This window comes from Pezoporus flaviventris, unplaced genomic scaffold, assembly GCF_033815535.1.
Source record: "Pezoporus flaviventris isolate CSIRO_AGI_PZ_B2104156 unplaced genomic scaffold, CSIRO_AGI_Pfla_v1 ptg000045l, whole genome shotgun sequence".
NCBI lineage: Eukaryota > Metazoa > Chordata > Aves > Psittaciformes > Psittacidae > Pezoporus > Pezoporus flaviventris.
This window is the reverse complement of record NW_026892593.1, coordinates 7,160,914-7,173,851: the sequence shown is the minus strand read 5'-3', so window position 1 is coordinate 7,173,851 and position 12,938 is coordinate 7,160,914. Positions and strand designations below refer to the sequence as shown.

The 12,938-nt window shown below is 35.0% G+C and overlaps 1 protein-coding gene across 1 annotated transcript in view; it reads left to right on the top strand.

Annotated features, from left to right (window-relative positions):
* LOC133276492 (guanine nucleotide-binding protein G(i) subunit alpha-1) overlaps nucleotides 1–6,299 on the top strand; it is a 33,865-nt gene extending 27,566 nt beyond the window's left edge. The window contains exons 6-9 of the mRNA XM_061467342.1: nucleotides 3,235–3,364; nucleotides 4,582–4,735; nucleotides 5,635–5,849; nucleotides 5,952–6,299. Coding sequence (XP_061323326.1) covers nucleotides 3,235–3,364; nucleotides 4,582–4,735; nucleotides 5,635–5,825 — 475 coding nt within the window. The 3' untranslated portion in view covers nucleotides 5,826–5,849; nucleotides 5,952–6,299. The remainder of the gene's footprint in view (nucleotides 1–3,234; nucleotides 3,365–4,581; nucleotides 4,736–5,634; nucleotides 5,850–5,951) is intronic.
* Nucleotides 6,300–12,938: the final 6,639 nt, after the last annotated feature.

The following is a 12,938-nucleotide window of genomic DNA, read 5'->3' as shown; positions in this document are numbered from 1 at the left end:
CCATCCTTTTTTTCCCTATGAAAAAATTCTACATGCTTGGCTGAATTTTCTGAAGGGATGTGCAGAATTATTGGAACTCTTGTAATAACTCAGAAATAACTATGCAGATATTAAATAATGAATGCTTTGGGTGTATTGGAAGCTTTTTGTAAAGATATTTTATATGTAAATAAATCTCAAAATGCTCAATTTTCTGCCATGTTAAATAGTTGTTCATTTATCAGATTGGTCCCTTTAAATTCAGTTGGAGAGTTGGAGGCTTATGAATATTTGCTGGTGTTGTATGAAAGAGCAAACACATTTTCCTGGAGAACTTAATTAAAATGTGTTGTACTTTAGTACCTTATTTAGTAATTCAGTATGACTTATGTCTCCTGTTTTGTGGGATCGACAAAATAATGTTAAAAATCTGAACATTTTATGCCCAAAGACATTCATGATAAAAGCATAGGATAGTTTAAATGCAATAATACCCTACCTCTTCCTGATCAGGAAGTATGGAAGAAAATTCAGTAAAACTCACATTGCGTCTGCGTTTAAATTGTGCAGAGACTGTTGTCATGTCTAGTCAGTATATTTGTTTGGTATCTTAATGGAAAGTATTTTTTTTATGTAAATGCATAGCGAGTACTGTAACGTGGATGCTTCAGGGTCATCTGGACTGTAGAAATATATTTTGCTTCCTTGTTTTAGGGTTTAAGTATACAAAATTCATATTAATCCTTAAAATAATAGCTGTTAAATGGGAATGAACCTCTTGCAAACCTGAGAGTAGTTCTTGGCCAACCCTCAAGGGAGGTCTTCAGTATTCTGAGGAGCTATCAATTTTCTCACTAACTTAACTAACATTTCTTGTTCAGACCCTATTGTAGATGAGTTTAAATTCTTTTACACTCAGTGATTGTATGCAGGTGGCTACTTCCAGCCCGTACTGATTTTTTTTTTTTGGCTCTTAAAAAGATCATATCATTAGAGTCCTATAAAGTCTATTACAAGGACCACATGATTACACTTCTATAAAATGTGTAAACTAAAGACAGGTCTTTGGAAGTATTTGGCTCTCATGTAAAACACCTGAACAGTAGGTGCTTAAATTTTAGGTGCTTTAGGAGATAGTGATAACGTAGAGTTATTGGAAGGGCTTGACGTATATTCTTGCATAACATTGAAAAGAACTTTTAAGATGAACTAAAGGCATAAAAGGCTTGATTATACCAATATGAGGGCACATAAGCGACTAGCTGTGCAATATTGTGTACTTGAGTTGTTTTTCATTATCTTTTCTTTCCTGTTTTGCTGTGTGCATTTAGATTCTTTGACGTTGAGCCTCATTTCTACCTTCTCTGTGAAGCACTTAGCCCAGCTTTGATTATTGATTCAATCTCAAATGCAAATTGCAAGTCATCTTCATTATGTTTTATATAGACTATTTCAGAAGTTGAGTCTGATTATTTACTTCTTTTGCCTTCAAAGAACACCTTATTTTGTAGAAATGTTCTTCTGATAACCTAATGAATTCAGGTCTTAATACAAAATTATAAAACATTAGGGTTAGAATTGCTCGAAGTAACAACTAAGATTTAAGGTATTATTAAGGTATACGAGTACAAAATGCCTTCCTATGGATACAGCCATCACTAATATTTGAGAACTAATTAGGAGTAGGTGGCTGACTTGCGTGTATATAGGCTGATATCCAGACAGAGATTTCCCTTCAAAGATGTCTCTGAAGGTAAGGGACACTTCTGAGGAATCCTTTTTTCATTTCTGAATTCTAACAGGAGTCATCTTCAAAGTGTTTTTAAGGTGGCATTATTCCATTGTAGAACATTAATTGGACAATGATATTGTCACTTGCACAATAGCATACACAAGTAGAAGACCTCGTTTGAGGTTATGATGTTTCTGATAATTTTTTATAGGAAGGCAAAGGGTCTTTACTGTGTTTTTTTTGAAATAAGTGTTGCACCTCAGAACACTTGAAGATTTCTAAAAATAACAACTGTAATTGAACCTCTTCAAGTGCAATTTACCTAGTCATGTTGAACACTGACTTAACATTGGGAGTTGTTTTTTTTTTATCTGCCTGCCCCCACACAGTCTTACAGTCCAGGGTAAACAGGAAAGGGGGGTAACAAAAATACAGGTCAGATTTAACAACTGTGTGATCTGTGATGCTTTCCAGATATATATAATATTTTTGTAAACACCCTGATTCAAAAAAATATATGTCAAAGTCTTTCGCTAGGATGAGGATTGGAACAAACAACTTGTATGATCTTAAGAAAAGAATTGAAAGCAACCATAAGAAATATCTGGTGTGCTTTTGGCCTGTATCCCATTTTGTATGGGTACTGGAACGATGTTTGTTGCTTAAATAGGTTTAAAGAAGCATAACTCAGCGGTTGTGGCAACACTTGCTTTTGAAAATACATGGTGCTAATGAAAAGACCTTGCATAAGGCTTTCAGTTTGCTCAATTACAGATAAACCATTCAGAAAGGTTTTCTTTCCTGCTAAGCTAAGAATTTAAAAGAAACAAGTTTCACACACAGAGCTCAGTTTCCCCACCCCCTTAACTGCATTTTAGAGGGAAAATAATTATTCTTATTATGTGATGCTTGTTTTGTCTTTTAAGAGAACTTTGAAAATATGTGTCTCTTAAAAAAGTCCTATATAAAATGGACGATTGAAAAAATTAAAATTAGATTTCATATATTTACATTCAGAATACTAGAATAACAATGTTAATTGTATCGAGCTTCCTTAGTATTGCACTATTTCCAACTGTCGGACACCATGCTGCTTGTAAAGAATCTTACACTGTTGGTCAGTACCTTTTAACTCAATATTTTAAAGTTTTTAACTCATTCGGGCTAAAGGCTGAATAACACTTTCATCTAGTTTATGTTTAGTAAAGCTAACTGCGTTTTTACTTTTTATAGATTACAATCAATTATTAAATACAATATCGTAAATAAGTAGTTTTGTTTAGCTTTCATCTCACCCTTTCTCATATTTTATAAAATGTTGTACAGGAATGCTTTTTAAGGCTTTATATAGATTTTTTTTTTCATACTGAGACATTAAATGGTGATAAACGTTGCAAGTGTTTTAATGCCTTTTTAGAAATTGTGATCACGTGTACAGCTGATAATTTCAGATTTTATTGGTTAACATTCAGAAAGTTAGAAATTCTAAAGTCCATTCTCTGCTTTGCACTTCTGTTTTGCAGAATGTTTGATGTTGGAGGCCAGAGATCAGAGCGGAAGAAGTGGATTCATTGTTTTGAGGGTGTTACAGCAATTATTTTTTGTGTGGCATTAAGTGATTACGACTTGGTCTTGGCTGAAGACGAGGAAATGGCAAGTACTGTAATGTTGAAGAATGTTCTTGGATAAACCTTAGTTCTTTCAAACTAAATAAGTTTTTGAAAGGAAAGCTAGAAATCTTCTAGAGTTTTACTGCTGTGTAAGATGTATGGGGTTTGTGTGAAAGGTCTCAGAGAAATGGTGATAAAATTCATGCTTTCAGGTTTCAAAGTCCTTCTTCATATTCTCAGAAGGAATACTGAGACAATATTCTTTCCAGTCACACTCTTTCTTGTTTTAAAGGATGCATAAATTCAGGAGGATAGGTTATCAGTAGTATATGTTTTAGTCTCTTTATGGATGTTGGAAGTATCTAATAAGAAATTGCTCAACTTCTGTGTTTGTACTTTGTGTTTTGTTTTCCTTTGCTCAGTCTTCAAAACCTGAAGGTTTTGTTTCTTTCTAAATGTGTTTCTCTGATTTATTTCCTTAGTTGCAGAAATTTTTCTTTACCTTCTCCCTTTTAACTCCCTCTGTTCCTTTACCCTCTTTCAAGGTGTGACTCCTCCATATCAGTATGCACAGAGTGGTCTAAAGTGATGCTTAATCGTAGTGTGTGAATCATTGACAGATTTCTGTGCTCATCCTCAAGTTCTGAAACTTCTTACAGAATATATTTTGGGGAGGAAAGAGGAAGGAAAAAACCCTTCAAGTCAAATGTAGTCAAAGAAAGTCATAGCTAGGACCTTGCTACTTAATAACTGGATCTTGGCCAAAGAACTTACACGTTGGTCTGTTTTTGTGCAGTTAAAAAATTATGCTAAGAGATAAAAAACATGCTCACTTGATTCTCTAGTCCTGTAGAACCATTTTTTTTCTTTTTTTTTCTTATGCTGGAATCTCTGCTAGGTGCAGAATTTAATTTTCAGTATCCAGAACATCTAATCGGTGCAGGACAATTCAGGTAACTCAGCAACTCTTGTAGAATATCTATACTGGAAAATGTCAAAACACACCAAAAATTCCTAAGATATTGAACAGCTTAAACCTGGAAAAGAGAAGAAAGAAAGAAGATTGACTAAACCCTGCCTGTGGAAGTGTTCTTTGTAGTGATCTTGGCTTCTTGGTGTTTCCCTGTGGTAAAATGTGATTCTGTAGGCTAGAAACGTAGTTCTGTAACTTACTTGGCTCATTTGTATCTATTCAGTAATGTGTATCCTGATCTTACTACTGAAGTCTGAAATACAGCGAGGTGTTTTTTCCAATTACAGAATCGGATGCACGAAAGCATGAAATTGTTTGACAGTATCTGCAACAATAAGTGGTTCACAGACACTTCTATTATTCTCTTCCTGAACAAGAAAGATCTTTTTGAAGAAAAAATCAAAAGGAGTCCTCTCACTATTTGCTACCCTGAATATGCAGGTATTAGAGGGGGGGTGCAGGAGTCAAGTAATTTTGGCTAAAATGCCTCTGTTTTGATGCACAAATCAGGGGGAGCTTGATAACTCTAAACTTTAGGTATCAAAAATACTTTAATTAAGAAGGGGGAGGTTGTTTTTATGATCACAAATAAAATGGTGCTAAGTCAGAGGCATATTTTCAACTGAGTGAAATAATGCTGGTCCACTGAAAGCACTTACATGAAACTGCTGCAACTCTTCAGCTTAATTTATTTAGTCCATTCTTTTTTCTGATGTCCTCCTATTTATGTACTTGGATGTAATTTTTTTTTTGCTAGCAGGAATCCCTTAGGATACATGAGAGTGTATTTCAACAGGGAGTGTACATGTATGTTAGAAGGAGGTAGCTTGTTCAGGAAATACATAGCAAAAGAAAAGAGGATTATTTCATGCAACAAGTCTTAGGTTTTTTATGTATCATTTCCTTGTAACTTCAGACTATTCCATGGTACTGAAAATAGCAGATTGGAGGTAAAAATTAGGGGGAATGCATATGCATTTTTGCAAAAAAACCCAAAGCTTTTAAAAACATAAAAATCAAATAGCAAGTAACTTGAATGAAGGAAACAAAATATCCTAATCTAGGGAGCAGTGATGGGTCATTAATGATTTGTTTGTCTTCTGCTGAAGTAAATGGAAAGGCTCTTTCTGCAGCTGGAATTGTCTCCTTAGTTTTTATTCTTAAAAATGTTTCCGAAAGGTTTCCTTCATAATTTATTTGTGGTATCTTAAAGCAATGGCTGTGGAACTATTCCCTTTCAGGTTTAGGTTAACTATTTCCAAAGAACCATTTCCTTCAAAGATACACTGTGCATCTTGTTCTTTCTCAGTTTGCTTACTGAGCAATTTTTATCCTTCTAGGGTCAAACACTTACGAAGAAGCAGCTGCTTACATTCAGTGTCAGTTTGAAGATCTTAACAAGAGAAAAGACACGAAGGAAATCTACACTCACTTCACATGTGCCACAGACACAAAAAATGTGCAGTTTGTTTTCGATGCTGTAACCGATGTCATTATTAAAAATAACCTTAAAGACTGTGGCCTCTTCTGAGAGCAGACAGAAGATTGCTAAATGGTAAATTACATTTCTGGAAGCAGGACTTAAGCATTTGGAATATGCCCATGCTGTTGTAATACCTGCATAGATATACTTAATTCTCTTTCATTTTATTTCTAGGTTTGGAGAACGACTTCGCACAATTCTAATCTGATTCTTTTCAAGGCGAAAGAAATGAAAAATGCATTGTGCTGAATGATAGATCAGTACTGTACTTGCCTGTTTTAACAGCTTTATTTATGTTTGTCTTGTAAATTTAAGTAATTAGTTAACACTGAGATGTCAGTTGATTGTATGTATACTTATAATTGTAGTAATGTATTTGTATAAACATTGAATGGAATATTTTAGTAACTTGATGTCCTCTAAACTTTCCATGTTTTATGAAGATACTCTTAGGGGAGACAGACCTTTTTGCCTTTGGATTATTTAAACATCTTGTAAAATTAAATTTTCTTTTCATCTTAAGGGTGCATGCTGCCTTATTCTTTACTTTTGTTGGTAATACTGTATATGGCGTTAGCTTTTTTGATATTTAAACAGCCTCATACACCTGCTCAGACTTAAAGAAACATAACCAATAAAACTTATGTTTGCCTTAAGTTTCAGGGGGAAAAAAATCTTTTTATAAATTTAAGATAAATGCAAGGATTATTTTTTAAATTTAAATGAAATCCATAGTTTATGAAATCTGGACATTTTCAGTCTTTGCAGTACAAATATGGCAACACTGAAATTGAATTTTAAGGTTCCACTGTCATTGAAGCTGTTGGAAATGCAAAAAGAAAGTTGTTAAAACCATTCATATCAATAAAGTTTGAAACTGTGGTCTTTACTCAGTGACATGAATGGCAAAATTACTTTTTTACATAGTTAACAAAGGCTGGACTTCAGAGTAATGCTTTTTTTATGCTTAGCTTAAAAGTCACATCATGTTCTCCTTAAACATTTTGCTATTTTCTGGTAATAAACTAGTTTGATAATTTAATAACCATAGAAATATCAGATTCTCCTACAAGACATGGCACAGTGGCATCACAGATTAAAGCTATATCCTGTTCCGTATAGAAAGAATCATCAGTATTTTGAATAGGGTGTTTTATTGACTTGCAAGTGCTGTTTAATTTCTTTAATTATAATTAAAGTCTCACAGTTTCTTTAATAAGCTAAAATGTATGATTTTCTTCTGATTTTGCTTTCATTATGTGTTCTGCTATCTTAGGTACATATCATCCATTGCCTTATGGGTAGTGCCAAAACTGATTTTTTTTATACAAGTTTTAAAATGAATAAGCTCCTGTTTGTAAATAAGTTCATGGATGGTTGTCTTAAATGTATGTCATCTAGACAGTACAAATGTACCAAACTTGGAAATATGGTTTTCTATAATTGTTAAAATATTTCAGGCAGCTACAGTACACCATAGGCTCTTTGAGAAGTAAATTAAGTCTTTCAACTTCTTGCTATTTTTCTATATTTAACATTTATGTTCTTAATGTTCAGCCAAACTATTTAAGTCATTGTTCTGTTATTTAATTTTTGATTGTGTGTTTCATTTAGGCCTCAGCTTGAGTAAAACTTATCTGCACTTCTCATTCTTTAATGCTTTCTTTGTTAGGTACAGAATTGCTAAATATGTTTCAAATGAAAGATTAGAAAGGAGATAACTTATTACTGGAGTTTGTTAAATATATTCATGCATTATGAGCTCTTTCACCAGTTATGGTAAACAATCTGTATATCCTGAGCTGCTTTTAGTTGTGCTTTACGATTCTGGATACATAACTGATTTTAAATCTCATTGAACTACTTTGTGGAAATTGTATTTACACCTACGTTCAAGTTGGTTTTTGTACTAAATGTAAAACTAGAATTGGGATTAATCAAATAAATCTAAATTTTGTGCCTTGCTTGAAAGAAATGTTTTTCATTAAATATGCTGGTGGAAATCTTTTTTCATCCATCCTGTGGAGGTAACTAGGTAGGAAAAAAGAGAAGATAAGTCCAGAGTAAATTCAAAAACTATGCAGGAAACAGTGAAAATGAGCATAAATTTTTGATTAATTCCTAAATATTTTCCCTTGAGCATTGTTCCTCACACCTTCAACTGGAGAATATTTTAAATTTCATACATGGTGTTTTCTGAAGTATTTACCTCTTAACACAGAACAAAATTGTGAAATACTTTAGCTTGCTAGTCCAGGCAAATAAATAAGCTTGTGTTTTTTGACTTGAGCAGACAGTAGATATGTTTCTTTATAGATGCAGAGATTGGGGTTATTGAGCAGTTCTATTTTGGTAATAATTTGCTTGGACTAAGGCATAATTTAGATTATTTTTTAAAGTGCAGTCAATGGGCTGAGCTCCAAATGGGATAGTATAATGCTATACCATTCTTGGTCTCATTCCCTTCTGGATTTTAGGAAGTGAAAGAGTTGAGCCTGCAGTGTGGAAATAGAGGCCTGTAGTAGAACTGTGTTTCTGTAGTGCAGTGCCTCACTTCTGAAAGTAATTTCAGAGCAGCTGTTACAAAAGAAAGATGTATATATGCAAGAATGTACTGAGCTGAATGTGCTGTTTGACTTTGTTTTTAATTGCAATGGAACAAGAGTGTAAGACCAAATGCGTTGGCAGCTTCACAGAATTAGCTGTTACCAGCTACCCTTCTTTATTCTCCCTCCTTTTCTGTCTGTCCACTGATAGAGAAGTTTGGGAAGTGGTGTTGTCATTGAGCTTTCTCACTCTCAGGTTATATTGTTGTATAGGCATCCAAGGAATGGGTGCTTTGAATCCTGTGGAATATGCTGATCTTTAATTAGTTTTGCAAATAAAGAGCATACAGATGTGTCTATATAATGTTATTATAGTAATGTAAGAATATGCAGGCTTATAATAAATAAGTGTACTTAAAACTTCATGTGTTTATATTGACAAGCATGAAGAAAAATCTAGGAAACCAGGAACTTGAGCAGGTAAAGCTTTTCAGTTACGTAGCTTATAGTTCAAGCGATTCAGTCGTATCAGAAGTCCTTACAGTATGACACAGAGAACATCTCAAATACCTCTTGCAAATAAGTGTCCTCGTTTCTACAAAATACTTTGGCACCGTACAGTACAAATGGCTGAGAGGGAAACGCATTTCAAATAGGTATCAGAATACTTGCAGGAGGATTTGGGCACTTGTTAAAGTAGTGGTTATCTCAACTAAACCAAATTAATAATTTATCAGTTTGCACAAAAACTCAACGGTGTAATAATTTACCTCAGGAACCCAGATGTCTTAGTGTGACAAAAATATGCTGAGGTATAGTCACAAATTCTTAACTCCTCTTCCAATAAATAGTGTGATAACCCCCCCATGCAATCTCTTCTAAAAACCCTGTGAAACTAAGGCATCTTGAGAATTGTATAGTTTTGATTGAAAATGCTTGTCCAGTATTTGGAGATGCATTTGTCCTGTTGGTCATGACTTTTTTTTCTTAGTTTAAAACAATGATGCAGCTATTCCTGTTTTGATTATGTAAATTAGAAGCTTAAAATACTTTGTTCTAGTAATAAAAGTTAGACAATTTTTCAATGAGAACAATATTAACCTTCACTTGGTGTCAATTGCTAAAACTTACATTTTCTTAATAAGAATTATTGGTGTATTTATTAAATAAAAATCAGAAGTCATCAGTTCCATAATTTAGACTGTAAAGCTGGACACCAAGAAACAGAAAAAGCATATCCAAATTACAGTCAGTGGCTTATTGTAGCAGTGTTACTTGAACACATGTCCAGGATGTGTTGTTTTTTTTTCCTGTGTATTACACTTTAAGATACCTGTAAGTCAGCAAGGATAGTTCATCACATCTAGTTTTTGTTGATGATCTTTTTGCTATTTTTAATTGTTAACAAAAAATACAGGTTTAATCCTTCATACTTCCGGAAATGTTATTGTAGAAAAGGTAATTTATTAGGTGCTGCACATGGAGATGAGTGCATGTGATCAAATTCTGAAGTTGCTTATAGATTCTGCCAGTATCTTTCATAGCCAAGTTACGTTGGCTTGGCTTACAAGTTGTTAGTTTGCCTTGGTTTTCTGCTTGTAAATTAATTCCTTATACAGTTCTTGGTCTTTGTCCTTCTATGTAAGGGATGGAAAGAAGTCATAAACTGTATCACCTACTGAGGCAAAAAGAACATTTTCAAGACATTTGTAGTCACTCAGGCATACGAGACTGATGTTCTGGGAAGGCTTTAAAGAAAATACTCTGAACTTCACAGCTGTGTCCAACATTTGAAGAAGCAGCTTTAGGAGAGTCACATGACATAGAGTTGTGTTTTGGCAGATTCTTGTATGTTTCTGTGTTTTGGAGCTCTGACTGTGAGGAGATACAGTGAGGTACGTGCAGTTGCTTAGCCCTTTACCCCTTTCTTTCCCAGGTGAGGCTGTTAGGTGTCAGTGTATTATAGGCCCAGGCAGCCTGAACTTACAAATGCTTAAGGCAAAGGGTTGTGAGCTATTCAGCAAAAAGAAACATGCAAAATGCCTCCAGCTTCCAGAGAGAGTGAGACTCCCCAGAGAGATGGAGAGGGAGAGAGGTGGCTGCTTTTCTGATGTCTGTTAATTTTGTGTTTGAATGCTCTGAGGGCTTAATACAGTTTTACAAGGAGAGATTATGTATTTGGATGCTTCTGGGAGAAAGTTGTTGGTATATTGTTCACTTAACCTCGAAACCTCTTGTCCTTTCCAGATTCTCAGCCTTTGAAGATCTGTATTCCTCTAGTTGCTGTGCCTGAAAGACTAAAATGCTGATGCAGCTGCAGAGTAATAGTTTCCTTGTCTTGAATGAGCTTTCTCTTCAAAACTAGAATTTTTAGTATTGTAGTGTCTCAAAGATGATCTAAAATTTAAATCCTGAGGCTGTTAAATAAGTTTTATAGTGCTTTAAATATTAAAAGAGCAGAAATATGGACAAGCTATTTCATTTCACTTAATTTTTTTTTCTCCCTGGTAGATCTGTGAAAGGAAAATTAATAGAGCAGACTGCTCTTTGTGAGCCTTCCTGAGACAGCACTGCAGGGGCTGTGTGCAGTGCTGTAAGAGAGGCAGAATGAAGCATTTCTATATTCTGTGGAATTGCACCAAAGAACTGATAGCACTTCCTGATAGCTCTAGTGTTTTAATGTGGTACATTAACAGTTGACATCCTTGACAGAGAGAAAAGAAATATTAAAATCGTATCAATGATACAGAGCCCTAAACTACCAGAGTACAAGTGTCAAGGTCCTTTGAGGCCAACCTGTGGTGACTGCTGTAGAAGGGCTCTTTAGATAAACTGACTTTCATTGACAGCTTTAAAAGGAGTTAGCTGTTTCGTCACTTTCAAAAGGATTTCAGAAAGCAGTGAGCAGTTCTCTTAGAAATGGGGTAATTTTCCTCACTTTAATGTTCAGCATTTTAAGTTAAAACAGTTTGTGAAGTGATCACCTATCAGCTGGCATGTGGTAATGGGTATGTTTTCTTAGCCTTTGACAAGTGTAGTGTAGTTCAGTTCATTTAAAACACAATGAAACTTGTACATTTAGAAGTAAGGATCACGGGGCCAATGAGGAAATAAAATTGCATGTTAGGTAGCCCAGGCTTGTATTCTCTTGATAACACACACATAATCATGGTATGCCAGTATTTCAGGAACTTGTTTATGAAGCAGATCTAAGCCAGGTTTTGGAGGTAACACTTCTCATTGTCATACTATGGACAGAACTGAGGGGTTGGTGACCACCCATGTTTTCCATAGTCCAGTTGAAAGGCTATTTAGCTGGCACCTGGGACATAAAGGTTCAAACTTGATCTGCTTTTTTAAATAGATGTGGCCTGCGCAAATCTGAGGGAAGTGCCCTGACGAATCAGTTAGTAAACACTCTGAAATGGTTATTTCTACCTCGGCTTGTTACACTGACTTCATTTTACATAATGCTCATTTCTGCAAGGGCTAGAATCTTTCTATCACAGTTTCCGATCCTAATAATTCATTCTTTTGCGTGTTTGTATTTTGTATGAAGTTCAGTAGAAGATCTACAAGAAATCTGGAGAGCGACTTTTTGACAAGGACATGTAGTGACAGACAAGGGGGAATGGCTTTAAACTGATGGAGATTTCAATTAGCTATTAGGAAAAAAATCTTCACTGTGAAGATGGTGAGACACTGGCACATGTTGCCTAGAGAAGTCGTGGCTGCCCCATCCCTAGCAGTGTTCAAGGCCAGGTTGGAGGGGGCTTGAAGCTACCTGGTCTAGCAGAAGGTGTCCCTGCACATGGGCAGGGGGAACTAGATGATCTTTAAGATTCCTTCCAACCCAAACCATGCTATAATCTCAGTTAAACCTTCACTTAGGTCCTTGCTCTGAACCAAAGCAGGTGCTGAACTCATTTGCCTGTATCCTGAGGGAGTACCCCTACTGTGTTCTGTGAGACTATAGCTGTGTCCCTCCTCTTTACCTTTGAATGGTAACAAATTCATCTTTTCAGATCTCTTTTCCAGATACCATCTTATTTACAACAGTTACAATGTCCAATTCAATTTGAAATTAACTTGTCAATTATTTTCTGAGCTGCCAGCAAACAGGAAAAGCTTGCAGCTCACTTAAGCCTGATCTAGCCAGCTTTTAGCTGTTTGAGCTGGATGGATGCGGCCTGGTGAGACTTTTAGGTACAATGCGTGGGATTTCTTAGTCTGTCCATTCATTCTTGCAGTTCTTTTCACCATCAGTTTCCATTTCTCCTTGTGAATCTTGATTTGCAAAGCTATTTATAAGTGAAAAGGGTTTAAAAGTGGAAAACTTTTTTTTTGTATTGTTTTCCTTTTGGTAGGATGAATGGGGAAGGAATACAAAATGAGTGTTTTACTAAAAAATATCAGTTTGAATAATCTCAACAAGCTTCAAAATTTTTCATTCTCAAAGCTTAACTGTTACTTGGGAGATTTGCAGATTAGTAAACAATACAGTTTTAAAATAAAAATGCAGATTGAAAGGCAGAAAAATATATTATCATAGGCTGAAATACCAAGCCCTCTTTTTGTCTGCATGCTGCCTGTGGTCAAACTAGAATAAGTAATT